Source organism: Condylura cristata, unplaced genomic scaffold (genome assembly GCF_000260355.1).
Source record: "Condylura cristata isolate star-nosed mole 26May11 unplaced genomic scaffold, ConCri1.0 scaffold00004, whole genome shotgun sequence".
Lineage (NCBI taxonomy): Eukaryota > Metazoa > Chordata > Mammalia > Eulipotyphla > Talpidae > Condylura > Condylura cristata.
The window spans coordinates 55941393-55966790 of record NW_004567105.1 but is presented as its reverse complement, the minus strand read 5'-3'; the positions used below and the strand labels follow the sequence as shown (position 1 = coordinate 55966790).

At 45.3% G+C, this 25398-nt stretch overlaps 1 protein-coding gene across 1 annotated transcript in view; it reads right to left on the bottom strand.

Moving 5' to 3' along the window:
- IL17RD (interleukin 17 receptor D) overlaps window positions 1-25398 on the bottom strand; it is a 63064-nt gene that overhangs the window by 12162 nt on the left and 25504 nt on the right. The window contains exons 2-7 of the mRNA XM_004676043.2: window positions 10351-10408; window positions 6584-6709; window positions 3507-3625; window positions 2869-2989; window positions 388-432; window positions 138-289 (exon numbers count right to left, since the gene is read on the bottom strand). Coding sequence (XP_004676100.1) covers window positions 138-289; window positions 388-432; window positions 2869-2989; window positions 3507-3625; window positions 6584-6709; window positions 10351-10408 — 621 coding nt within the window. The remainder of the gene's footprint in view (window positions 1-137; window positions 290-387; window positions 433-2868; window positions 2990-3506; window positions 3626-6583; window positions 6710-10350; window positions 10409-25398) is intronic.

Here is a 25398-nt window from a genome sequence, read left to right as displayed (position 1 = left end):
CCCACTCTATCTCTGTGGAATCCTCTTACCCTCCCACACTTCTGGCCTACACCCCAGTGATTGTATGTATAAATAAATAAATCTTTAAAAAGTATATAAAACACATAGTGTTCCCTTATCTACACCTGATAGCTCACCTGTTTACAGGACTTCCGTTTGAAGGGTCCTTCATGCTTGAGTCTGTAATGAAGATAGAAGAAACGGAAGCCAAAGTTGTGTGGTGCGTGGTCGAAGGACACCTGCATATCTGGACCATGCTGGGTGATGTTCAGGTTGCGAGGTTTCCAGACTAGGAGGAGGAAAGACCATGTGAGCAACCAGAGCTGCCCTGACACTGCAACAGCAGCAACACTTTGACACACAATAAGTAAAAATAGTCATACTCACAGGGTTTACAGGCCAGGTTGTCTGGCTGTAACAGCAGGTCACAAGCTATTAAGAGAGAGGCAGATTTTTAGTTTAGGACACTTTCCTTTGTCTATTGAGTCAATAAAATATAAATATACTGCTCTGGGAGCCGTTAGGGAAACTATAAAATACATCAAGTCAACAACTGACTTCAGTACCGTGTAGTTCTATGAAAATTAAATCATAGGACATAAAAACATGAGTGCAGTTCACTTTATGCCCAATAAATGGAAACTGTAAATTCACCCAGATTTTAAAAGTTTGTCAAGTGCTACGGTTTCACGGCTGGTGGCCAAGGGCAGCAGGACGTGGTCAGGTGCTACTGCTGCACGGGACTGTTCCAGCTGTCAACAGCAAGAGTGCCCGTCCTGCCCTGGGGGCTAGTGTGGGTCCCCGAGAGTATCAACATGATCCTGGCAGCTGTCTCAGAACTACTTTCACCTTCACCAGCACCCTAATTTGTAGTCCTCTGGATGGAGTCTAAAAATGACATCCGTGCATCTACTAAATAGTAGCATCGGTGCTGAAAACCCAGCGCCAGAGCCAGTAGCATTCAAACAGGATTTCGATGTGATAAAAACATAAGAGAGGCCAGTGTTCATCCAGTTGCTACTTTGCTACCCAGGAAGAAAGAGCCCTCCAGAAAATGTCCGTCCGTATGTTCAAGGAAATCAAAGGCAGAATCAAGGTCACAGTACACAGCTGATGATAAACAAATCTCCTGCCTCTGCCTTATCCTCAGATACATACATCAATCCTCGTGGGAAAAACTAATCTCAAATTATGCTAGACTGGATTTAGACCCACTTTTTTTTTTTAATATTTATTTAGGGGTACAGATCAGAGGTGTAGGGATGGTGAGAGGATTCACCAGACACAGAGTGGGCAGCGGAACAGGCAGATGGATGAAGTACACTGCTGAGGGGAGCGGCAGGCAGGCCAGCCAGGAGAGGTCTGCCGTGCCATGTGGGTCACCCCCAGGGCCAGAGCTGCGTTTACCCATTGCGCCACCAGGGAAGGCTCTCGACACACTTTTAATAAACATTTTTCAAATCCTCTACCTGGTTGTTATGGGTAAGGTACCAAGAGATGCTGTAAGATAAGTGCACACAATCTCTGCCTGATGGAATCATATTTTGATTACGATAATGAGACCGACTGTTACAAAGGAACTGCTGCATAGAAAACAACTACAGTTCAAACGCATAGAAAGAGTAAAAGAAAAACAAGTCAAAGCGTTCTGCAGCACTGGTGTAGGCTGGTGTTGAGAGCAAATACAGAATGGGGGTTGAGGAAGGCAACCAGACCACACAGGAGGGGATGTAGACAGGGCTGATGACTAACCGTCCGAGGGCCAGAATGCCAGTCAGACAGACCAAACAGGAGGCAAAATGGACCTGCTGCATATTTTAGGGTGCCTGGCTGAACCTGAAAGCAGTGACTCAGGTTGGTGTGAGACACTGTACACTTGTGCAAAACATGGAAAAGGGAACCCACGGGTTGGGGATTTGAGAATGTGGATTTCTAGGGTTCAAATCCCAGCTCCTGGCAAGCCCTGGAACCTCTATGTGTGAGACTCCACTTCTAACTAATTAGTAGGGATGGTGAGAATAAAGTCTTTGTAGGGGGTACAATGTAAACTGAGTTACTATTTGGGAAGCGCAAGAACAAGGTCTGAAACATAGGTAGTAAATAAGCTAAGCAACTATCTAGGACGAGCTGATCTCAGGGACAAGTTTAATCTTCTTAATCTACTTCTAAACAAACATCAGGCAATCAGTCACTCAGAGGTCACTCTCCTGATGATGTACAAAACATGGAAATACCTTCACGCTCTATCCCTTACCCCAGTCAACATCTTTCATTCCTGGCTTCTTCTTCTTTTTTTTTTTAAGATTTATTTATTTATGCATACAAGAGCTGAGGTACAGGCCAGAGGTGCAGGAGGATTAGAGAATTCACCAGAGACAGAGTGGGGAGCAGAATAGTAAAGGTTCTACTGAAATACACTGCTGCAGGGAACAAGGGGTGACACAGGAGAGGTCTGCCATGCCACATGGGTCACTTCCCTGCCTGGGGATCGAACTTGTGCTGCAGTGGCTTTGGGCAGTTTCACAGTGATGAGACTTAACCCCTTGTGCCACCAGGAAGGCCCTCATTCCTGGCTTTTTATTTTCCTTCTTCGTTTTAATACATAGCTGCCTTACAGCACCTTAAAAAAAAAATTAATGGCCATGTCTACTCTAGAACAAGGCAGGAATGGTGTTTGGAAAGATGGATACTGCCTGGGCCAAATCTTAATTCTAGAAATTACATCTTGGCATACATTTTCTAGATGCTTTTCTCCTCATCATGCTTGCTTACTAACAGTGTGTCTTCAACACATCTCTGTCTAAAAGTAACTGAAAACAGGAGACATCTGTCTCTTCATGGCAACCAGACAGGAAAGGCCATACTTACTGCGGGTTCTGAAGAAAAAGGGGTGGTAATTACTTTCGTTTTTAATGGAAGGAAAAGGGACAATCTTAACAAAGTAATCCGTTTCAAATTTCATATTCAGGAAAGGCTGAGATTCCATTCCCTACAAGGAAACAAAAACCTGCATGTTACGCGGTGTGGACGTTACGCGGTGTGGACACCTAGCACGGGAGAGCCGCAGCCCTGCCGACACCATTCCAGACCTGGGCCACATGTCCCGGGGAAGGTGGAAGTCAGGCCTATGTGGCGGACCGGGTTTGGGTCCCCAACTAAAAAGAGGCTCAGTACTGTCGTCTGTTCTGTGGCAAAGCAGCCACGGCTTGCCGACCTGGAGCCTCGAGGCTGGTGGGCCAGAGCCACTCAACACGCCTGCAAGCAAGCACAAAGGCGCCCTCCAGGATGCGTAACCTGAGAGGTGCGTCTACTGGCAAGAGGTGCCAGAGCGCTTGGGAGCAAGGAGCAGGCGGTGGTGTTGCTGCTGGTGCGGTGCTCTCGCCCACCTTGGCAGGCAGGGTGGACCCCGCAGCCCCCCTTCTCCAGTTTCACAGACTTTGAATAGACTATTCAGACCGCGGAACAATGGCGCGTCTTCAGGAGCGCATTCCCCGCGTGTGACTTACAGTCCTTTTGAAGCTACTGTTGAGCTGCTTTGGGTCCTTTAGAATCAGTTGTTGGCACTGTCTTCCCTCCGACTTCAGTTCCTCCAGTATTACCCGAAATCCCTTTAGGAATTCGATGCCTAAGCAAAGCATAATGCTTTTATTAAAAGTGGACCTAATTACTTTTGAACACACTTTCCTTCCTCCGAGATTATGGTCCTCTTCACCTACACAACAGAGTTAAAAGCATTCTTACGCTGGCTAGAATATGAGTTTACAAAAAGGAAAACCCTGCATTCCTCTGGTAGAGGCCAGGTGGTTTTTTGAACCTTTATTACTTATTCATTAATCTCTAATCCAGCTAACCAGTTCACAAATGCCCACTGGCGCTGTGACATTAGGGTTCAAACATTTGCACTCAAGTCACAACGGAGCATAAAAGCCTGCGGTGGGATATATCTAATCTCTCGGTCGCGGAACAAGGTATACTCGAATTGATTAATTCGCAATGCTGACTGGGGACTCCTCCCAAATCATGTTTCCACTTTAAGTTTTAGGCCTGTATTTGTTGCCATGTTTCACTGAACAATGTATAAAATTCCCGACAAAGTGTACGTCTGCACCCAAGGGGTGCCCAGCCGTGAGACTGAAAGGCTGAGGAGAACGCCTCCACCATTGACAAAGCGGTGCTCGCCCTAATCACGCCTGAAAGGCGGATGCCCAAGAGCGGCCCGGTGTGCGCTCTTCAGACCGCGCTCAGAGCCCTGAGCCGCCCACCGTGCCGCTGAAAGGCCGAGGCCCAGCCTCCCGCCACCTGAGCTCCCCCCACTGCACGTCCGACTAGATGCTTTCAAAAGGATTAAGCTCTGATGGCCACTGCGCCAGTGCTGAGGCTCCGTATCCCAGGGAGACTGAAGTGGTCCAGCTGCAGCTGGAGGTCCCCAAAGCCGGCCTCAATTGGCGCGGTATCGATTTCGCATTCTTTCTGAACACTAGACAAGGAGACATTTTCAAACCTTCCCCTCCCGGGGCAGAAGTAATTACACAGGATGCAATTAACCAGGTGGGAAAATTATTGATGGCAAAGGCCAGGGAAATCTCTTTCTCTTTCGAATAGGCCCTCCAACCCTACCATTATTTGAAGAGCACACTTTTTTTTTTTTTTTCTGGTGGGTAGAGCAAAGTAACTACAATTAGAGCTGCATGTTTTAGAGGGTTAGAAGAATGAGTGTACAGGTACTGACTCTGCCATGTTGTGTTTCAAGTACCAAGCCTCCCCAGGAGGAAAAGCCAGCCGACCCACAGATTCCAACATGTGGACAGGACCCAAGGCCTTTTGACTGCAAACAATTTAGTAAATAGCAAGGAACTTGCCTTTGAGATTCACAAACAAAAAGAACAAATAATCTTTACATTCTGAGATTTAATTCACGCAATGTTTCATATTTGCGTTTTAACAAGAGATAGGCAATAAATGTGATAAAGGACTAGCCATTGCATAATTACATAAAAATTCATCAGTAGGAACCATGGGACTGGCTGGCTCTAGTCCTCTTTTTTTTTTTTTGTTAAAGACTGCCTCAAAACCACCACAGCCAAGCCTGGAGGAGGTGGCTGAAGCAGCAGATGTTAATATCATCATACCGAACCTTTATAACTGTAGCATTAATGCTCAATAGTTACACCTTCCCATCGTTAATTTTCCCTAACAACCACGGCAGGAAGGTATTATTCAGCCCACTTTACAGATGAGGAACCTTAGGTGCAGGGACACCTAATGACCCAGATCACACAGGAACTAAGTGACAGAGGCAGGGCTCAACCCGGAGCAACAATCTCTAAGCTTGTGCTCCTACCCCACGAGAACTTCTGTCTCCCACGGAGCTGCCTTGATAGGATGAGCTAGGACTTCACAGAAAACGGACAGACCTGTACAGTCACCCCTACCCAGGAAAAACAAATTTGTACCTACACTATTCCATGTTCATTTTCCTACTATCAGGTCATATTGCCTACTTTCATTCTAAAGGGGGAGCCAGCAATTCATCAAGCCAAACCCTTAAACATTTAGCCCTAAATGGAATAACTATTTCCCTTTCATCTAAGAGTATTTATTTATCTCTGAATGTTAAGATAATATTATTCTTGGAAAACCCACTGGGTTCAGACCCAGCAGTACTTACACTGTGAGCCAGGCCCAGGGGTCTGGTCGGTCCTCTCCTCTCTACACTCACCTCACCTGTACACTGGTTCTTCCAAGCTTTTTAAAAACTTCTAAGCCTAGGTGTCAAAGGAGCAAGTTCTGTGGTAGTAACAGGTACTTCTTTAAAGGTGCCAGCTAGAAATGACCACACATGTGCGTGTATGATTCTTACTACAAACCAAGAGTACCTTCCCTTTACAGGTAGGGGAGCTAGGGCTCAGTGAGCTTTAAATGCCTCTTGTGAAAGGTAGACTCTGGGTTCAAATCCAGGCTCATCTAAGTAAATGGGCCCCCTCATGTCCCTAGCCGCTCACGTGTATCATTAAATCAGACAGGCTGACTGAACCCTCACCTGAAACTAGTCAGGTAATGTAGGTTTGATTTCCTCTGTTTTGGTTTTTTTAGCCCACAACGTTTAAGTAAAAATTCAATTAAGTACCAACATTTAAAAATTGTTACTGTCACGGTTTCCCATGCACAGCTGGCTTTTCTTAAAATCTCACAAAATGTGCCAATGCTGTGCTCCCACACTGGTGTGGTCAGAGACCTTTGATCCTGTGTGGAACCTATCACCAGCCCAGATGGGCCACCCACCCCTCCACTATTGCTGAGACACAGAGGCTAAATTCCAGTGCTGTTTATCACTCACATGTTGTTATCTTCCAAACCCAAATCTCTCTCAGTAACAGCCAAGGGAACAGGAGATGAGCCCCAGGACAGAGAACCCAGCAGTGCCAAGTTGAGCAGCAAGGCAGGAGGTATGTCTGTGCCCAAATCAACCTAAGGTGCACACATCAAGACCTGCCAGGGACCTGGAAGCCAGCCACCTGCTTGCACCTTGCACCAGACAACACCCACCCAGACGACCATGCAGACTCCATTTGTAAGCACTTACCAAGGGCTCCTGGGGACCAAAGAATGGTTACTGCTACTTGGTCGTGGCACGCATACTGACTGATGGTGATGTTCTGGGCATCGGCAATCACGTGCTTTCCCACTGGGGTCAAGTAAGTGGTGCAGTCTAGAGAGTTGGGAGAATGGGAAGAGCTGAATTTAAAATTTTATTTTTTATTTCCAAGGTCATCTTCTCAAACTGCACACCACACATTTGGAGCTGGCCAAACACATTCTGTTGAAGACACGTGACATTAAAGTTAGACTAGGAAACTGTAAGATGTTGCTGTAAGGTTTATTTATAGCACCAGCTATAAATGGCTCCAGTTAAAATACTGGTCACTTTAGGAGGAGGATATAGTCTGAAGACTCTGTGTGTGTGTGTGTCTGGTATTAATTTTTTATTACTGTGACATTGTACCTAAATCAATCATTATTTACAGCAATTCAGTTTTCATGATGAGAGAGTGATTTGAAATGAGACAATGGCTAAATAATCTGGAGGTGGTTTGTTTGGCTTTAGAAGAAAGCTAGAGGGCAAAGGAACTAATAGGAGGATGTGAACTGGAGGGGAGTGATTCACACCAGACTGTTTAACAATTCACGGTAGTGCTTGCAAAAGGTACTAACCACCTTAGTGATAAGCAAAGGACCTTTACTGTTCATTCCCAAAGGTAAAATTCATTCTCAAAGGTAAAACTTTTGTTCCCAAACACCCTATGCTATCATAGAGCCTCACAGTACTCAAGAAGAGAGAACCACCGCTTCTCTGATTTTGTCTTAAGACAGTGCCCCTCAGTGATCTAACTTAAAGCCCTTTTTAGCAAGTCCTGCTCAAGGTCTTCAGTTCCTTCAAACATCCAAACCTGCTGTGACTGCCCTGAAGTCACTTTTCCTTTGAGGGAAAACATTCAGGAATTTGTCTTAAGAGGTTCAGTAATCCTGTGACATTCTTCCCCCCGTGACTTACAGTTTCCATTTTTATGACTAAGAATATCCACTGGATATTTGAAAATCACCCAAAAATATAAGACAAATGTAAGTCGCCCATAACCTCCCACTCTACGGAGGTAACTCCATTAACATATAGTGTCTATCTTTCTCAGTTTTCTAACACATACTTAATACTCTTTTCAATATCAATTTTAAGGGCAACACACATGGACTAAAATGTACCCCAGGCCCCCCAAAACCATCCTGTATACTGCTTTGTGTCTAACCACATTAGGCATGCTCCTTACTATAAACTCCAAAAACAGCCACCTCCACATTTCAATGTTACTTCTTTCAAAAAAGATGTTTAATAATTAATAAAACCAGATTCTACTTCTGATGAGAAGCCACTCTCAAAAGCATTCAACATGTGTTCTCCAGGTATGGAACAGAGCTTTAGAATTGGAAGGGGAAAAAAAATCTTTAACATCTGGTTTAACACCCACACCGTACAAATGAGGAATACTACTGCCCAAGAGATGGGCTTGGGGGTTTAGGGTTCAACAGCCGCCCAGGCACGTCCAGGCTTGGGACAGAGTGGCTGTAAACTTTGTCCTTGTCACAGAGCCTCTTATTACCAACATAACTTTGAAGCAGAGGCGTTCTGATGGCAAAAGTTGAGATCTATGTCATCCCTATATTAAAAAAAAAGGACAGGATCCCATCATATCTATGAAGTTTGAAAATTTTCATTTATTGAGGTCAACAATGAGAGAAACTTTTGACTTAAAACAGCTTTAAGAAAAGATGCAAGAGCAAATCATGACTTTTCCCTTTGTTCAGAATGCCAAAATGAGCACTCGCTGGGTTTCTGTAAATACAATTATGCAAATGTAAAGTCTAAGAAATCTGAAAATGTATTACAACCTACTCAGGCATTACCCCTCAGAGCCTGAAAGAGAAACGAGACATGTGAGACGCGAGAGGGAGCCAAGAAACCTATGAAATTTGGTTTTGAGTTAAAGGCACACTGATTTCCTTTGCCACATTAAATGACAAAGGAATAAAAAATAAGACTGTACAGTCTGGTATGTTGGTGAAAGCTTAGTAATTGGTTGTTAGCTATTTCTAATAGGCCTAGCAACTAATCAACTGAGCAGTAACAGGAAGTTCCATGTGGAAGAGAAAAATATCTTTTTTCAATGGAAAACAATGAATAAGTTTTTACACAGCCTGGATCCAATTATTAGCAACTCTAAAAGTTTTGGATTCTGGTTACAAAAAAATTACGCCCAAATGACATTTTGCCAAAATGCAACTGAGCTTCAGATGTCTCAGGAGTCAATGTGAGCTGTGAATTAAATTCTAATTAAATGTTGAAGTAGAAAGAAAATAACGGGAATCAACATGTGAGCCAAATACTTAGTCCCATGAAGAAAACAACAAGATATTTTTAAGTTTTACAGGTATAGATTTCCCTTTCAGAAAACCCCATATTAAGTTAAAGATGCAAATACTTGTTTGCAGCTGACTGGAAAATTCTGAACTCTTGGAAGTAATATAAGATCTGCCAGGACCAAGAGCGCATTTTAGAAGTTAACTTTCTAACTCAAATAAAGATCCCTTACACATGTCTCTACTTAGCTGAACCAAGTATCATGGACCTGCAAATCATTCATTAGCATCACTGCATTTAGCCAGAACATGCACAGACCACTAATGAAATGTCTGAGTGTGACATGTAAGTCCTCCCTGGTTAACCTGAAATACCCAACTATGAATCCAACACACATACTTGTATCTCAAAATTCACAGATTGTACACATAACCTCAAATACCCTGCTTCAGTAGTGGTCACTATTCCAGAGACCTCGACGAGACTTACAGAAGATGAATTAAATGTCAGTAGTCACTCTCTGTCCCACTTCCTCTTATCAACATTTTTACTTCCAAAATCTAGCTCGTAAGGCTCAAGTGAACACAGTTTAGCCAGAAGTCACACCTCCTTGAGAGAAAAGGCCAAAAAGGTACTTGTATTTCAACTGTAGTTGAAATGACTTTTGATGCTAACACATATCAATTAGTGAATGCACACCACAAACAAGGCCATCACGTTGCGCAGTTATAACCATTACCTCACTTAAATCTCAAAATGATTCTGAGAAAAGCTGATCTTTATTTTTATAATGAGAAAACTGACACTGGGAAAAATTAAGTCCTCTGCCATGCAGAGGGCTTGGGGCTGGATAGCTAACAGGAGACCTTTAGGCCAATTTGGGACACAAAATCACTTGGCCTACTCTGTGTGCCTGAAAACTTGAAACTAAATGCCAGTATTAAAAAATGCAAATTACCTACTTTCTTGGAAATCACATCTGGCTATACTCAGGGAACTCCTTAAAACCACAATGAGCTAGAACAGGAAGCCAGTGTTTCCTTAAGAGCAGACATAGGCTCTCCAGTGTGCCCCAGTCCCCGCCACTCCATAGAGCCCCACAGCTACACTTGGGTAGCTTTACTGATCTGTTCACCTCTAGGCTCTATGGACATCTGCATTTGTTCTTAAGGACATGACTAGGTGCTGAGGAAATCAAGGGAGAGCTCCACACAGAACATCTCTGAATACTATGGAGGACATTTGACCTGTTTCATACTCCCTGTCCACACATGAGCGGCTGAGTTGAGATTAAGCCACTTTAGCTCTGTTGACAAAACTGAGGAGGTTCAGAAAGTTCCTCAACTCCAGGACCTGAAGTGGCCCTGACTATACATGACTGTTTTAAGTTCTGAACCACTAAAAGGCTCCATTCTTTGACGGTCAGGCCAGTTACTTACTGTCATATCTGAAGGTGATGTTGTGCAGCCCGCTGTTTCTGCTGGCCGAACCCACTCCCTATGAGAAAACAAGAGAACATGATGAGGAGTGAAGCCAATTTGCTTTTCCAGCACACATCCCCAAGGAGTCAAAATACACACATGACTGCAGAGATCTAGGGTCATGCCAGTCACTGAGCAACATCTACTACTCTCTCCACACCCCTCTGTCCTCACACACCACCCCGACACCCACCTCCCCTCTGCTGCCAAACTCCCTCCAGCCCAGGAGATTCCTAACTGCCAGGCCATGGGAATCATGAGTACTCACTTCCTTTAAGACAATAGAAGCAGGCTGTTCTGTGTTTGGGGGTTAAATAATAATTCATTAACAGTAAAATTGGGAGAGAGACCACAGCTGCCAGCTGGAGCACTTCCAGTTGGATCCGCTTTGAGGACTGATTGGTTATAAAACTCGCCTACCAGACACTCTCGTCCAAAAGCACTATTAAGCCACAACAGATAGGCAATTCCTCAAGTCTAAGGAAACAGGTTTCTCCTTCCAAGACCAGGAATGACTGTGGGAATAAGCTGTTACTTTTAATGAGAAAATTCCTCACTGCATCCATACCTAGGCTTGGAATATATAGGGTGGGTCATAAAAGACAGAGAAAAAAGACTTTAAAAAGTCTAACTCTTAAGTCTTGGTGATGTGGCCTTTAGCCATCTGCACTGTTAATAGCAGGGAGAACAACTCCACCAGACTTCCCACTTTAATTACAGCATCCACAAAGGGAGCCCCAGAATCCTCCCACTGACCAACCTTTTCCTAACCCACTACTTATCCATCATGGGAAAGAAATGCTACAGATCTACCCACTCTTACTTAACTGTTTCTGTAATAATCTACAAATGTGCCAGTTAGTATTAATTGCAGAATGCTCAAAAATATGTCAATTCTGAAATGCTAAATGGTGGGAAAATATTCTAACCACACAGCTGAAGTTTCCACTCAAGGAGAGGGATGTGGGGAAAACCATATGCTGGAGGCCTAGTATTTAATGGGTAATTGTTACACTGAGACACGATGTTGCAGAACACTCCAGAGGGGGCCACTGTCTCCGGCCCCAGAGCCAGCATATCCATATGCTACAGGCATGTTCACACTGCTTATCCTGAAGCCAGGCACGCCCACTGAAACTGGATCCTTGAGCTCAGATAAACACAGACCTTGGGAAAGCACAGCTGTGCAGAAAAGTGTATACACACACACACACACACACACACACACACACACCATTCTAATTAAAGTGAAGAAGGAGCAGTAACAGAACATCAAAATCAATATGGTGCACTATCCATGATCTACTGGGCTCCCCTTGTTCCCAGTTCATCCTGCTCCAGCTTTCCTCCTTTCAGTCTCCCTTTCCCACAAACACAAGACCCCAGAGTGTCACTGCATTATTAAATCAGTGCTTCTTCAATCCTTAGGGATGAGGCCACAATCTGCAACTAGAGGATGCCCGAGACCATAACAACACAAGTGGACATGAGACCAAGGAGACAGGGCGACGCCCCTACAAACCAGCTGGGCAGCACACTGCCTCCACCACCACCCCCCCACGAGCCCCCAAGACATAACAACTCAACCTCTATTATGAGCCAGATGTTACACCAGTAACAGTGATGAGTAGATGAAGAAAACAGCATTTCTCCTTGCGCTGAGGCAGGAAGCAGCATGAGTTTTCTTTCAGTGACTAGGAACTGGTGAGAAGGATCACATCCTGGGCCTATAGACCAATCTCAAATCACAACTGGCCTCCAGGAACCTTCAGTGTAGATGGCCAGGAAAAGGCTATGTAGGCAGGGTTAAAGCCTTAAGTAAGAATGCCGCACCTCAGGAGGGGTGAAGCAAGGGCAGGGCAACACATGTCAGGAGCTTAAAAGAGGGAAGGAAAATTTGCGTAGTGGAGAGGAAAGGAAAGGGGGGTGTCATGAGGGAAAGAAAGATGCAATCTAGAGGCAAAGAAGCAGACCTTCCTCCTCTGTTCTCCAGCTGGTAAACAAAGGCAAACCAAGTCTCAACTGCTTAAAAAAAGGTTCTTCCTCATGATTCTCCTCTTAGAAGGGGACTTGAGGAAAACACTGTGAAGCCATAAAAAGGAAGCACTTTCTAAAAAGGAAACATTCTGAGGCATGTTCGGATCCCGGGCCAACTGCATACTTGCAGCTGTACTTGCAGGACTTCAACAACTTTTGTTTTGTTCTTATTTTCTCTTACATTTCTACTGCAATGTGTGTGTCTGGTTTTTTTTTTTAACAGATATTTGTCAGGCATTCACAACACATTGTGTAAAGGAAGCCAAGGCAGTGAGATGTGCAATCTCCTGTATGCAAGACCCTAAGCCCCTCTAATTAATCCTTACTTCTGCTGACATAGATGCAAAATGGGAATTTCTAATTCCACAGAAAATCTAGCTCCAAGAATCTGTGGCCATCCATGCCTGACTATAGGGCTTGGAAGTGAAAGACACCATCCCAGGACCATCTCTTGTGTGCACTATAAACACCTTCACTCCTAGAGGTAGTGAAAACCCAGCTCCACAGCACCAGCATCACACAGCTGGCCCACTGGGCTGTCCTCAGCGCACACTAAGTAAAGCGTTAGCCAAGAACTCTCAGAATCCTCCAGACCATGGTGTGCCCAGGGCAGCTCACAGAGTACTGTTTCCTTTATACTGTGTAGTAGAGTAATCTTGTCCCCTCTCCTCCCAAACATGGCCACATCATTACCCCTGTAAATGCATGACCTTGTAGAGCAAAAGGAGCCATGCAGATGTGAAGTTTTAAGAATTCTGAGATGAGTATTCTGAATTATCTGGGTAGCCCAAGGTAATCACAGGGTCTTTAGAAGGACAGGAAGGTCGGTGTTAAGAGGGGATGTGACAATTGCAGCAGGACACAGAGAAAGACACAGACATTGCTTTAATTGATCTATGCTACTGGTTTTGAAGGTAGAGGAAGGAGGAGCTAAAGAGTCAAGAAATACAGATGGCCTTTAGATGCTGAAAGGCAAAGAATGGATTCTCTCCCCCTCAACCCTCCACCCCAGAGCCTCCAAAAGGGGCCAGCCTTTGCCAAATCTTGATTTTAGCTGAAGGACTATTTCTGGAATTCTGACTTCAAGATTACAAACACATACTGTTTTAAGACACTAAGTTTGTGTGAGGGCAGGAAGAACATAAGGGACTATGGTGATGGTGCATGGCTGAAATGGTGAATTGGTGGTGGAAATTCTTTGGGACTACACTGGAGAAAAGAAGGCAGATATTGTCAAAAAAAAAAAAAAAAGAAGAAGAAGAACAATGATGTAAAATACAATTTTTTTTTTTAACCCAGAAAATAAAAAGACACTAAGTTTGTGTAAGTTGTTAGAGCATCAATTAAAAACTGATGCACTCATAGATCGTGTCAGCTGCAGTATGATGAAATGGTTCTCGATGTCACATACATAATAACACACGTTCCATTGTCCCACTCCCATACCCAGGGCAGACCAGTAACTTGTCACTGGACTCTCTCCCTCACCAGCCTCTGGCAGCCCCAGGGCACTGATCCACCAGAGATGATGCATGAGATTTATCATCCTGGATACAGGCTTCCATGAGCAAGCTTGGGGCTCATCTGAGGTGGAAGAGAAGTTGTATAGATGTGTGTTCAAATCCCCTACTTTCCAACTGGATGTGGCCTTGAGCAAATTTCTAAACTTTTCTGAACCTCATTTCCTTGAGCTATCTATAAAGTACTTGAATATAATGTCCTGCAAAGATTGGTGTAAGGATTTGTGAGGTGTCATATATCAAGGTCCTTAATAGTGCAGCATCTGACACGTAATGAAAAGGTTATTTCATACTCAGAAGTGGCCGTGTGACCATTTCTGAGAAACTTCATATTCTAATAAACAAGATCAGAGTTGTGCAAAAAAGCAGAGATGCAGATAGGCAGCAAAGAAGTCTGTCTGAGGGGTCCTTGGAGACCTGGCCCACAGGAAAGCACCAGCTTCCCAGAGCAACAGCTCCAACCCAGCTCCAAAACATCAAGTGCCATTCTGGAAAAAAAGCATCCTGAAAAAAACTGATCACAGCACCCCCCTGATCGCAGCCACTGGAAGCCAGCCTACAGTAAGACATAAACAAGACTATCTTCAAATCAATGAAGGAACCTTCAGAAAGCTGGAAATATTTTAATGTCCAGAGCAAGGTGGCATTAACCAACACACCGTGGAACATGTCCTAATGACGGTCAGGTGGGAACCAAGCGGCCCAGGGACTCCATCTCTCACATGTGTTCTGACTGAGCTGGGATGGGGGGTCACTGATGAAACAGCAGCCAAGACAACCAGCCCCCCTCAAATGCTGGCCCCACAGTGCTGGACCTGACGCAGTCCATTTTCCGCCTGAATGCATGAACAAGCAGCCGGGTCCTATATAATAGTGAGTCCAAAAGACCTGACTTGGCATGACTAGGTGACTTAGGAGCAGTGTCCACACTTGGCATGACTAGGTGGACTTAGGAACAGTGTCCACTCTAAAAGAAGACAGATAAGGCAGCTCAGAAGCTGGTCTTCAGGAAACAGCGCCAAGTTTTAGCTACTACATTCATTTTGACATTTAATGAGCTGATAACTAAGAATACTTGTGTGCTTCCCATTACTACAAACTATTAAACATCAATACTGTGGCCTCAGGGTGTCACAGTCTTAATTAGCCACCCCCATCTGCTGCACTAACCGGCAGTGTTTAATTTGTTTCAGTGAGAGGTAAGAAGCAAGCCCCAGGTGCCTGGAGTTCTGCTACGGTGAGAGCAGGGCCGGAAGCAGAGAATGGGAGCATAATGGAGAAAACATCTTTTACTCAGGAAGAGGGGGCAGGGGAAAGAATAACCCTTAAGTGCGCTAAAGGAGTAAAATTCAAAGGCCAAAGTCCACACCATGCTCCATCCATACGGCAAAGAAGCAAAGGCCTGGACACAAAGTCGCCACAGGACAGGCCCCACCAGAGCAGCCCCATCAGGCAGAGGGGGCATGAGCCAGCCGACTTCCTGAGGGGTCCTTGGGGATCTTGGCCACATGAAGGTACCAGCTTCCCAGAGCAACAACTCCAATCCAGCTCCAAAACATCTCAAGTGCCATTCTGGAAAAAAAAATGTACCTTGAAAAGAACTGATCACAGCTGATCACAGCACCCATCTGCCACTGGAAGGCAGCCTACAGCAAGACATAAACGAGACTCTCTTCAAATCAGTGGGTGAACTTGCAGGAAGCTGGCCATGTTTCAGTGAAATGAATTTGGGTAAAAACTTAAATAGGAGCAATGGCCTGACAGGATGGTTTTTTTTTTTTAAGGTGCAATGAATATCTGGGTAGCCACCCAGATATTCTGTTTTTCCACAACATTTCCCTCATCTTGGGTTGCCACTGAAATGATAGCAGGCAGCCCTGTGAGGCTTAAAATGGACTCAGTACTGCCGTTTTTTGCCTGTGACCAGCGGACAAGGTGAGGGCAAGAGGCAGGGCATGGGGTCGATTTACTTGCAGGCTTAGAGGCTTATACACAAAGACAGATCCCACTTCCTTCAGTTCAAATCTTTAACTTTAAAAAAGAAGTCGGCAAAGGCTGAGAAGCCCCAGGTGATGTAAGCCAAGGAAAATGCTGGCAAACCCAAAACACAAGGAAAATAAATCAGAAAGCCAGCTTGGGCCTGGATCTATTCAAGATATTTGTTCTACATTCCCAGGGGCTGTTCTCTCTCACTGTCCATCTAGATGCAACCAACTTCAGAAAGCAAAGGTGCCAGTCTGATTTGGGGAGATGAGGTCTTGGATGTACGAATGGAGAATACACAAGCTCTTGAGGGAGTGCCGGTGGGTTCCCACCAGCAATTACCATGTCGGCCCAAAAAGACCCAGAGATCTTAAGCTAATTAGAGAGATTTGCTAGAGGAGGTAGGAAATCACTACTCCAAAGCATTGCCTGTGTACCAGACCAAAGCCGTAATCATGATTCATCTCTGACATGTTGCTAATCAGCACACACATGTTCCTAATTTCACGCTCCCCAAAGGAAGGCTGAAGGGACAATTGTTTCTGAGCTCTAACGTGCAGCCGACCCATGCCAAGTTACCATGTGTCCTGCTTATCAACCTGAAAGCTCTCATTTCCATCTGAGCTGCTCTGTACTATCTGCTACTGTCCCACCAACCCTCATCCCCAAGGACATCCATTCACTAAAGATAAAGACATTTTATGGCATTTGGACAGCAACTTTTGTTTTTAATGGAAGTAAAAATGACAGATAACATTGTGTAACCTGAAGTATATAACACTTTGATTCAATACATTGATAAACGGCAGTATGGCAGCAGCCTTCCTAAATGGTGGTGGCCTAACTGGAAGTCAATCTAGGTGGAAATGTCCTTCCCTGGGCCAGACTTCATGATTGTCTTATTGTTTTGCCATTGGAACATGCACAAGCAGTTAAACCCCAGATAAAGCAAAACACACACAGAGACAGAGTTGACTTTTTCCCTGTGTGTTTAAAAACAAAACAAAGCCCCGCTGCCTCATTGGTTTTCACAAAGCAAAAGACCCAGTACTTTTTCCCAATTAGTTTATTAAGGATCTGGGCTTTGTGTTCTCCCAAGGCTGATACTCACAGATAGACAGGACCGTTCCATTTTCCCCAATTCTCAAAACATTAAAGGCAAGCTATAAAACATGCCTCTGAATGGAGAGCCAGACCTTCCCCTCCACCACACACACCACTCCCATCCACTCAAATGAGAACCGCATGTTAGAGAACTGGCATCTTTAAGGTAACAGTCAACCCATCTGCAGTTTCAAAAGCACACAGACAACTTGCAGACACAGATTAACTGGTTTTCTGTAAATATTGGGTATGAAGAGGAAGCAAACAACCAACTAAACACCCACCCAGCAAATCAGCTACCGGCTGGCTCTTACTTGACTGTTAAAGGTGGTTACAAAGATTTCACTCCAGAAGCCCTGGAAAGCATCTCTGTGAGAGGGCAAAATAGTGATTAGACAAGAAGAAAACTTAAAGCTATAAGGATGATTGTTATGCCTAAGCTCAGAGGAAATGTTGGGATCAAAACAAAACTACTAATAAAAAGCCTTGAGACCACACAGCAAGTGTGCACTGAATTGTGCCGACTTCAAATACCGTTTCCAAGGCCTGGGGATGGAGTCTCCAAATACTATATCACATCTGGAATTCTGCTTTTACAGCACAAATGCCTGCAGATGTGGGGGACTGTGATGTTGCCATGGAGACTGGGCCTCCTCCCGCCAGGCAGGTCCCCAGCACGCCTCCCACGTGTGCCTCCTTCAAAGGTGGACTTCACATATTGGAAATTACGGGAGAATATGCCCTTTTAGGTTTTAGTGCTAATCGAAACATCACAGGTTATGCTAGGAAAGCAAGGTGACTCCTTCTGTCAGCCTATTATTTCTGTCCACATGGTGGTCTTGGACAGAAAAACCTCCTTAAAATAACACAGGGAAGTAGCAAGTCAACATTGGATCTCTTTTCAAAAGTTAGCTGTGGATTTCCCCCACTCCTCCAGAAGGGAAAAGGGCTTCAAGCATCCTTTCTAAAGGCTCCTGTTCTCTGGCTGCCGAAACCCAGCTGAGCTGACCTGTGCTCACTGCTGTGGCCCACGACCTGCACAGGCTCCCAGGCCACTTCGGCCTCCTGGAAAGGGGCGGCTGCCGCCATCCAAGCAGGCAGGCCACAGCAGGGGCCTTCCCTTCTGTTGTCGAGGAGTTTGTCACTGTGAAGGGGAGAGTCCTGAGAGAAATATTCCTCACCAGTTTCCCATAGGAAACATGTCTTACACAATTTTAAGGCATTCCCAAAGCCCTCAGAAGCCAAGGTGGACTTCGCTGACTCAGGTCGAGAGCCATGGCTAGTCAGGGATTAGGATCCTGAGACTCTACTGAGAGCTGAGTGGGTGCACTCAGCCTCCCCACTCCTGTATGACTCCATGTCTTCAGCTGACCCCTGAAGGTGACCACTGGGCTACACAACCCATGACGCTTACCCCCTCCCCCTGACAGTTGGCAGGCGCCCCGCCTGGCAGTCCTCATCCCACTGCAGTTATACCCCTTAGGGAGCCCACAGCCTTAACAGTAGGCAAGACCCTTATCGTTCTTTCCTCGGAACATTCTCCTTTCAGTTTTAACTAGAACATTCTAAGCCAAAGAGACAGTGACCTCTTCCCCTTCCCAATACTTTGCCTTTCTGCAAAGTCTGGCATTTCCCAGAAGATTCCTGGGCAGAAGGTAAGCCAGGGGCCTCAAGTAATGGAATAGTTACTAAGTCCCCTGGGCAAATGGGGGAGAATGGGGTCACTGGGACCTTCTGATTGAATCATTTCCATTTAGATTCTTGGCTAGCACATCCCAAAGCTACCCTCTTCCCCCACTGCCCTGCTCCCAGTGCAGCCAGGGAAAAAAGGCACCAGGAAGTCAGCAGTGCTGGCTCCAGGTGTTAACACTTAGCGCATCCTGCCCAGCCCCCTCCGGCTTGAGGCTGGCCGCCTGGGAGCCGGACACAGCAATTAGGCCCTTCCCGGGCTGGGAGCCTTTGTCCCCTCACTAACATCATTAGTGTCCGACTTCCTGTGCACAACGGGGCCTCCCGGGGGGCAATCCCTGGCTGACCGGGGCAGGGCATTAGACTTCCTTTGTCAAAGACCCTCAAATGTTAACAAGCATGTGAACAAGCTTCTCCTCCCTACCCCCACTCACCTCCCCCTGGCCTGGCCCCTGCACCCCTCCACTTCTCCACTCCTCCAGTCTACCAATCACTCCGGGGGAATGCTCAACTGGCTGGGCTTTCCCTGGGACTTGTAGGAGTCTGAGCACTTGGGGGCAAAAATTAAGTCTCCTAGAGCAAGTCCCCAACCAGCATGCCACCCCCACTGACCCAGTGTTCCTGTTAGAGAGGCTGTCACTTGTCCTGCATCCACGAGGGTTAACTGCACAAAGGTGAAGGTACTGAAAGAAAGTTCAGGCTGTGCAGCACCCAGCCCAGTGCCCCTGTGAAGTGAGATGCAGTATTCGCCAATGCTTATGGCGGAAGAGCAGGATGGTCTCTAGGTGCAAGAATGTGCTGAAGGTTTGAGTAAACAGCCTGCTACCTTCCCACACTGATCCGATCTGAAGATGGGCGGTGGGAGGGAATGTGAGTTGCTTTATAGCTGCAATCTCCTGTCACTATCACTCAGCCACACTATCGCCACCAGGTCCAAATCACTAAAATCCTTTCTTTTACTCCTCCTACCATCCAAAGGAAAGTCTCAGCTTTTTATTGGGGACACAGATATCTTTAAAAATTTGGTGAGAGTATGGCAATGTGTACCACCATCAAGTTTGCACCCAGTATTTCAGGGAAATTCTGAACCCCTGAAGTTCATCCAGGCCTATCACCTGGATGGGTTAACATCAGATTAACATCAGATCTGTAGGACACCAAGAATGGTGAATGACTCAAGGGCAATTTGGGAAATTAAAAGCAAAATTTAAAGGGTGAGGGAAGTGGTTGGAAGAAAGATGTTGGTTTTAAACACAAGAACTCTGGATTAATGCCTTAAGGTAATCCTTTTAGGCATATTTGTTACTACTCAGTAACTGAACAATTGTCCAAGATATTGGGACTTTACAAAGTAGCACCATAAAAAACAATGATTTCTGTTTTCACAAACCAGCCCATTAAGAGAGATGCTTCTATCACTTTTGAGATTATGGGTGACTACAATCAAGTTTCAGTGATTTTATTTCACGGTTAAAAAAAAAAAGCCTTGATGTGGCTAATATACTTTCCCTATCATTGACAGGGGAAACAAACCTGTAACATCCAGAAGATGGAGAGAACAGCTGATTTCCCCACTCCTGCTCAGCTGCCTTTGCAAGCTGGTGTCTGTGGCCAATGCACAAAATTGGGTTAGGTTTTGGATATATTTGAAAATATCTGCTCAAGAGCCACTAAGAACAATAATCTAAAACTCTGATTTTCTAAAATGAACAATCTGTGGCTTTGACTTCTACTGCAGACAAACCTAAACTCATTCAAGCTTCATGAATAAAATGGTGATAGACAGCAGAAAAGGGACACCATTGCCTCCATGATGCCAAGTCCCCCCACAAGTTTTGATGAACCTTACAAGTTTCAAAGGGTAAATCATTTCACTATGGGTTTTGCTTTTTACTTTCTGCCAAACTAGCTTTAAAATTGCAGGCACTAGGAAGGATATATTCAAACTCTCATGATCCCTGCAACTTTACACATCTCCCCATTTCTTGGATGGAAGCCAGCAGTCTGCCCTGAAACTATAAGCAATAACTCTAAGAGACTCTCTTCCCTAATTTCCCAATGATACCACATGGAATTCCCATTAAAGTAAATGCATGCAAACACACACACAAAATGACATACTAATTAAATCACTGTGTGATTTAGGCCAGGAAATAATTGTGTCTGCCAAGAAATATTCAGTATTCAGTTTTGTTTTAATTTCCCTGAACAGCTGAAATGTCATTCTAAGAAGGAGTGCAAAGAATGATGTAAAAATGAAGTATCAATGTCTTGGTGAATTTCAGATTTAGTTAAATATTCCTTGTGGGTGAAGGAGCAGTGTGGGTTCTGGAGAATTAGTCTCCCTGCCTCCTGCCCAAAGAGCTGCTGGTATGGACTGGTACAGAGAGGCAAACTGGCAAGCAAATTCACCTAGGCAGACCAGGGTAAATGACCAGCAGGTAGGAGCTCACTTTCCCCATGAAGTGGCCCTGGATTCCTTCTCCACTCCTGCTTGAGGCAAGCAGATAGCAAAGAAACTAGTGTCTTTTTCTTTTCACTAGGCTTCCTGGGGAGGAGTGTTCACAGCACCATAACAATAGGGTGGAAATAACATTTTGTCATGAAATTAAGGTGAAAGAGAGATTAATCAGAAAAGATTAAAAGCTGTGATTAAAATGTTTTAGAAGTTGGGAGAAGCCTAAACGTTCTGGCTAAAATGACTTCAAACTAAGGAAGAGGTGCTAGGTCACTGTGAGGCCAAGCTGTCTGGCCAGCAGCCTGCTTTTGTGGAACGCAGAGCCTGGTACATTTCCAGGAGTGCTGAGGAGGGAAAGCCTGGACAGGGGGCTGTCCGGGAGATGGGGGTTGGGGCTGGGCACAAGCCACGTCCAATCCACTGTTTACACCACTGCCCAGAAGGGGTGGGCTCTTCAGTGATTTTCAAGCAGATGCCTTAACAGTGGAGTTTCAAGTTTCTGGGGGAAACTGTGGCTTTCCTTTTGAGGAGGGCTTTTTATTTTTATAAATAAAAATAACAAATTTCAATGCAAAGAAAAACAAAATCCAGAAGTGGATCACCCTCCCTGGTCAGCCATACTGTATTTATACTTCAGAATTGCTACACAGATCTTAAGATTCCCACCAGACACACACACACTTATTATGTGAAGCCACTTAGGTACCTATGATAACACCGTGATGATTATACTGCAACATATAAATGTATTGTCTCAACATGCTTACACCTTAAAGGTACACAATATGATGTGACAATCATAACTCAATTTAAAAAAATAAATAAATAAGGAAATCCACCCCCAAACCTCCTCTCCATCCCACTGATGATTTTTCAGGGCTATGTCTCTCACATGAGGCACAGACACAGAGCATTTGTTCTGGTATCTCTCCACCAGCTATTAGGAAATGTAGTCCATTTTGGGAGAGCCATGTGGAACCAACGGGAAAAATAGAGAATACTAACGAGGTGAGCACTAGGACGACAGGCCAAATTCTTTGTAAAGGTCCAGCCGGCTCTAATAAGCCACAATTTTCTACAAAAGCAAGCACCATTTTTAAAAAGTGGAAAGCAAGCTCTTTCACCTGTCCCTAAGCTGGTTGCATCAGAAAGGGCGACCGGGCAGATGCCATGGAGGAGGCTGCTGGCGTGCAGTGGCTGTGCCGATGGTACCGTGGGTCACCTGCCCCTGTGATGACTTTACATGCTGCTCTTCAGGACAACCACATCTTTGTATCTGTTTTTTAAATTGCACCGGTGTAGGGGATTTTATGAGTAGTTGGCTGGTCTCATGTAAATAACAGAACTGTGTAAGATTAAGAGGGAAACTGGGGTACCTCCAGAAAGGCCTGGGTGCGTTGTATTCTGCACTGTAATCACATTACAGCTGGTAGAAGCTTGTGGCTTCAGCTCTGAGGCAGGCAGCAGGAAGGACAGACACCAGCCCAGAGCAAGAGAAGGAGACAAAACAATTCGCTAATGAAAACAGTAACTTCCTCAACACAGTCATCATCTGGGTATCCAAGGAAAAAACTAGCTTTCTGCCTGAAAAACTTAGCCTGATCTAAAAGCAATATTTATCTGTACTCGGAGGCTCTGGTCTCCTGGTTTATTCATGAAAAACCTTTAGTGGATGCTACAGAATTTATCAAGCGATGTCTCAAGGGCTAGATGCAGATTGTCACTGGAAGGCAATTTTTAGGGGTTGAAAATAAGGTTCCTTCAGGAGGTTTTGATTCATTTTGGAAAACAAAGATGAAAGACCTGACATTAGAGTTGAGAATGCAATCTGAGTTATGCAATTAAGCTCTCAGTGTAACTGGGTTTCAGAGAAAGAGGCGCTGAACAGAAGATGTCCCAGAGAAGAATCTTCACAGAGGAGGCAAGTCTGATGAGTACTGGTGTGGGGCAGGAGGAGATGCCCATTTCAAGCAGCTGCACACTTGAGCACACGGAGCCAACCCCCCACTGCTGCTCCACTGGATAACGCAAAGCCTGCCTCAGCTTCCAGGAACCCTGGTGTGAATGACCAGCACCCTCCACCCTCACATGGCAACACTTCCAAGGGGTCTGGAAGGATGGGCACCATCAGGTGGGGATGGGCACAAGGGCTTGTAGCCACATGTGGCACATCTGGGAGTGAGGCAAGAGCTAAATGGGGTAGAAGCCATGCCTAGATGTGGCAGGCAGGAGCTCGCGGGAAGGGTATGACTGAGGCAAGGGGGCAATGGACCGGCAGGGGTGGAGAAGAGAGAAGCAATAAAGCAGCAGCTTCAAAAGATGAACCGAGGCCCTCCCTGGTGGCACAGCAGGTTAAAGCACTACACTGAGAAGCTAAAGCCACTTCCGCATGAGTTCGATTCCCGCCTGCCCCGGAGGAGACCACATGGCGCGGCAGACCTCTCCTGATCCACCCGCTGCTCCCCTCAGCAGTGTACTTCATCGATCTGCCTGTTCTGCTCCCCACTCTGTCTCTGGTGAAGTCTTTTGCCACCCCTGAGTCTCTGGCCTGTACCCCAGTTCTGTATGCACAAATAAATATTTAAAAAAAAAAAAAAGATGAACCGAAAGGACCACAGAGTTGAATCAAAGGACTGAGTCGGATCCCAGGATGTGTGGATGAGAGGTGACACCAGCATAGCAGAAAGATGGGACATGGTGTCTCGTTACACACGTCCCCTTAGCTTCAGATTGGGCCAATTCCCTGCCTCTAACACAGTTGGAAGTCACCAGACTGTAGTCACTGTCCATTTCAACTCTCATCTTATCTTCCCTACCTGACCAAAGAAAGGTCACTGATGTTTGGCATCGGTGTCAAGGAGTCTCCATCAGCACCCCTCCAGGGTTAGAGAGCGCCCCCCACCCCCAGCCACTCAGCTGACTTTCCAGCCCACTGTGGGGTAAACGCCAGTGCCAGCGTGGTGATCTCAGATGGAGCGCACTAGAAACTAAAAGTGGAAACTAGGAGGCCCCTCCGGGTGGTGTAGGGCTTAAGTCCCAGCACTATCACTGCTTCCACTGAGGTTGACCCCCACCCTAGAGGTGACCCACGTGCCACAGCAGACCTCTGCTGTCCCGCTCTCTGCTCCCCTCAGCAGTGTATCTCAGTAGATCTGCCTGCTCTGCTCCCCACTGTCTCTGGTGAATCCTCCCACACCCCCTACCTCTGGCCTACACCCAGTTTTTCTACACAAAAATAAAATTTTAAAAAGAGATGGAAAATAAAGGCCCTTTTTCAGCTTTTACCAAACTCTTCAAAATTCCTAATGAGCAGAATCACTGAACATAACCTTTATAAAACAGGCACTGGCACAAAGGACGATAAGCAGAACTCCTTTTAAATGAGGCACCTTGAGTATTCAAGGTCACAGAAGGGAAGTAGAGTGAAGGGTGCCCCTCCAGGTAGGGAGGATAGGATGGGGGTTCCTTTTCAATGACACAAAGTTCCAGTTTAGAAAGATAAAGGTTCTGGCCAACAATCATGAAAAAATGTTCAACATCACTCATAATAAGGGAGATGCAAATTAAAACCACAATGAGATACCACCTTACCCCAGTGAGAATGGCACATCTTCAAACAACTAGCAACAACAAATGTTGGCGAGGATGTGGGGGAAAAGGAACTCTCCTGCACTGCTGGTGGAAATGCAAACTAGTACAACCACTATGGAAAACTGTTTGGAGTTTCCTCAAACTGCTTAACATGGAGCTTCCCTATGACCCAGCAATCCCACTTTTAAGTATCTACCCAAAAGACACAAAAACACTGATACAAAAAGATACCTGAACCCCCATGTTTATTGCTGCTTTATTTACAATTGGAAAACCATGGAAGCAGCCCAGATGCCCAAAAGTAGATGACTGGATTAAAAAGATGTGTATATATACACAATGGAATATTACTCAGCAGCCAAAAAAAAGAAACACATGTCTTTTGCAGCAATTTGGATGGAGCTGGAAAAGATCATCCTTAGTGAGATAAGCCAGAAAGAAAAAGAAAAATACTGGATGGTTTCGCTCATAGCAGGAGTATAATGGACCAAGCGAGAAAATAATAAGAATAATGAACAGCCATATGCCAGAGACATTTTGTGGGGATAGAGTGGGGAATGGGATCAAAAACGGGGGAGGAAAACGCACTGGACTATGGTGATGGCACAGGTTACTTGATGATGG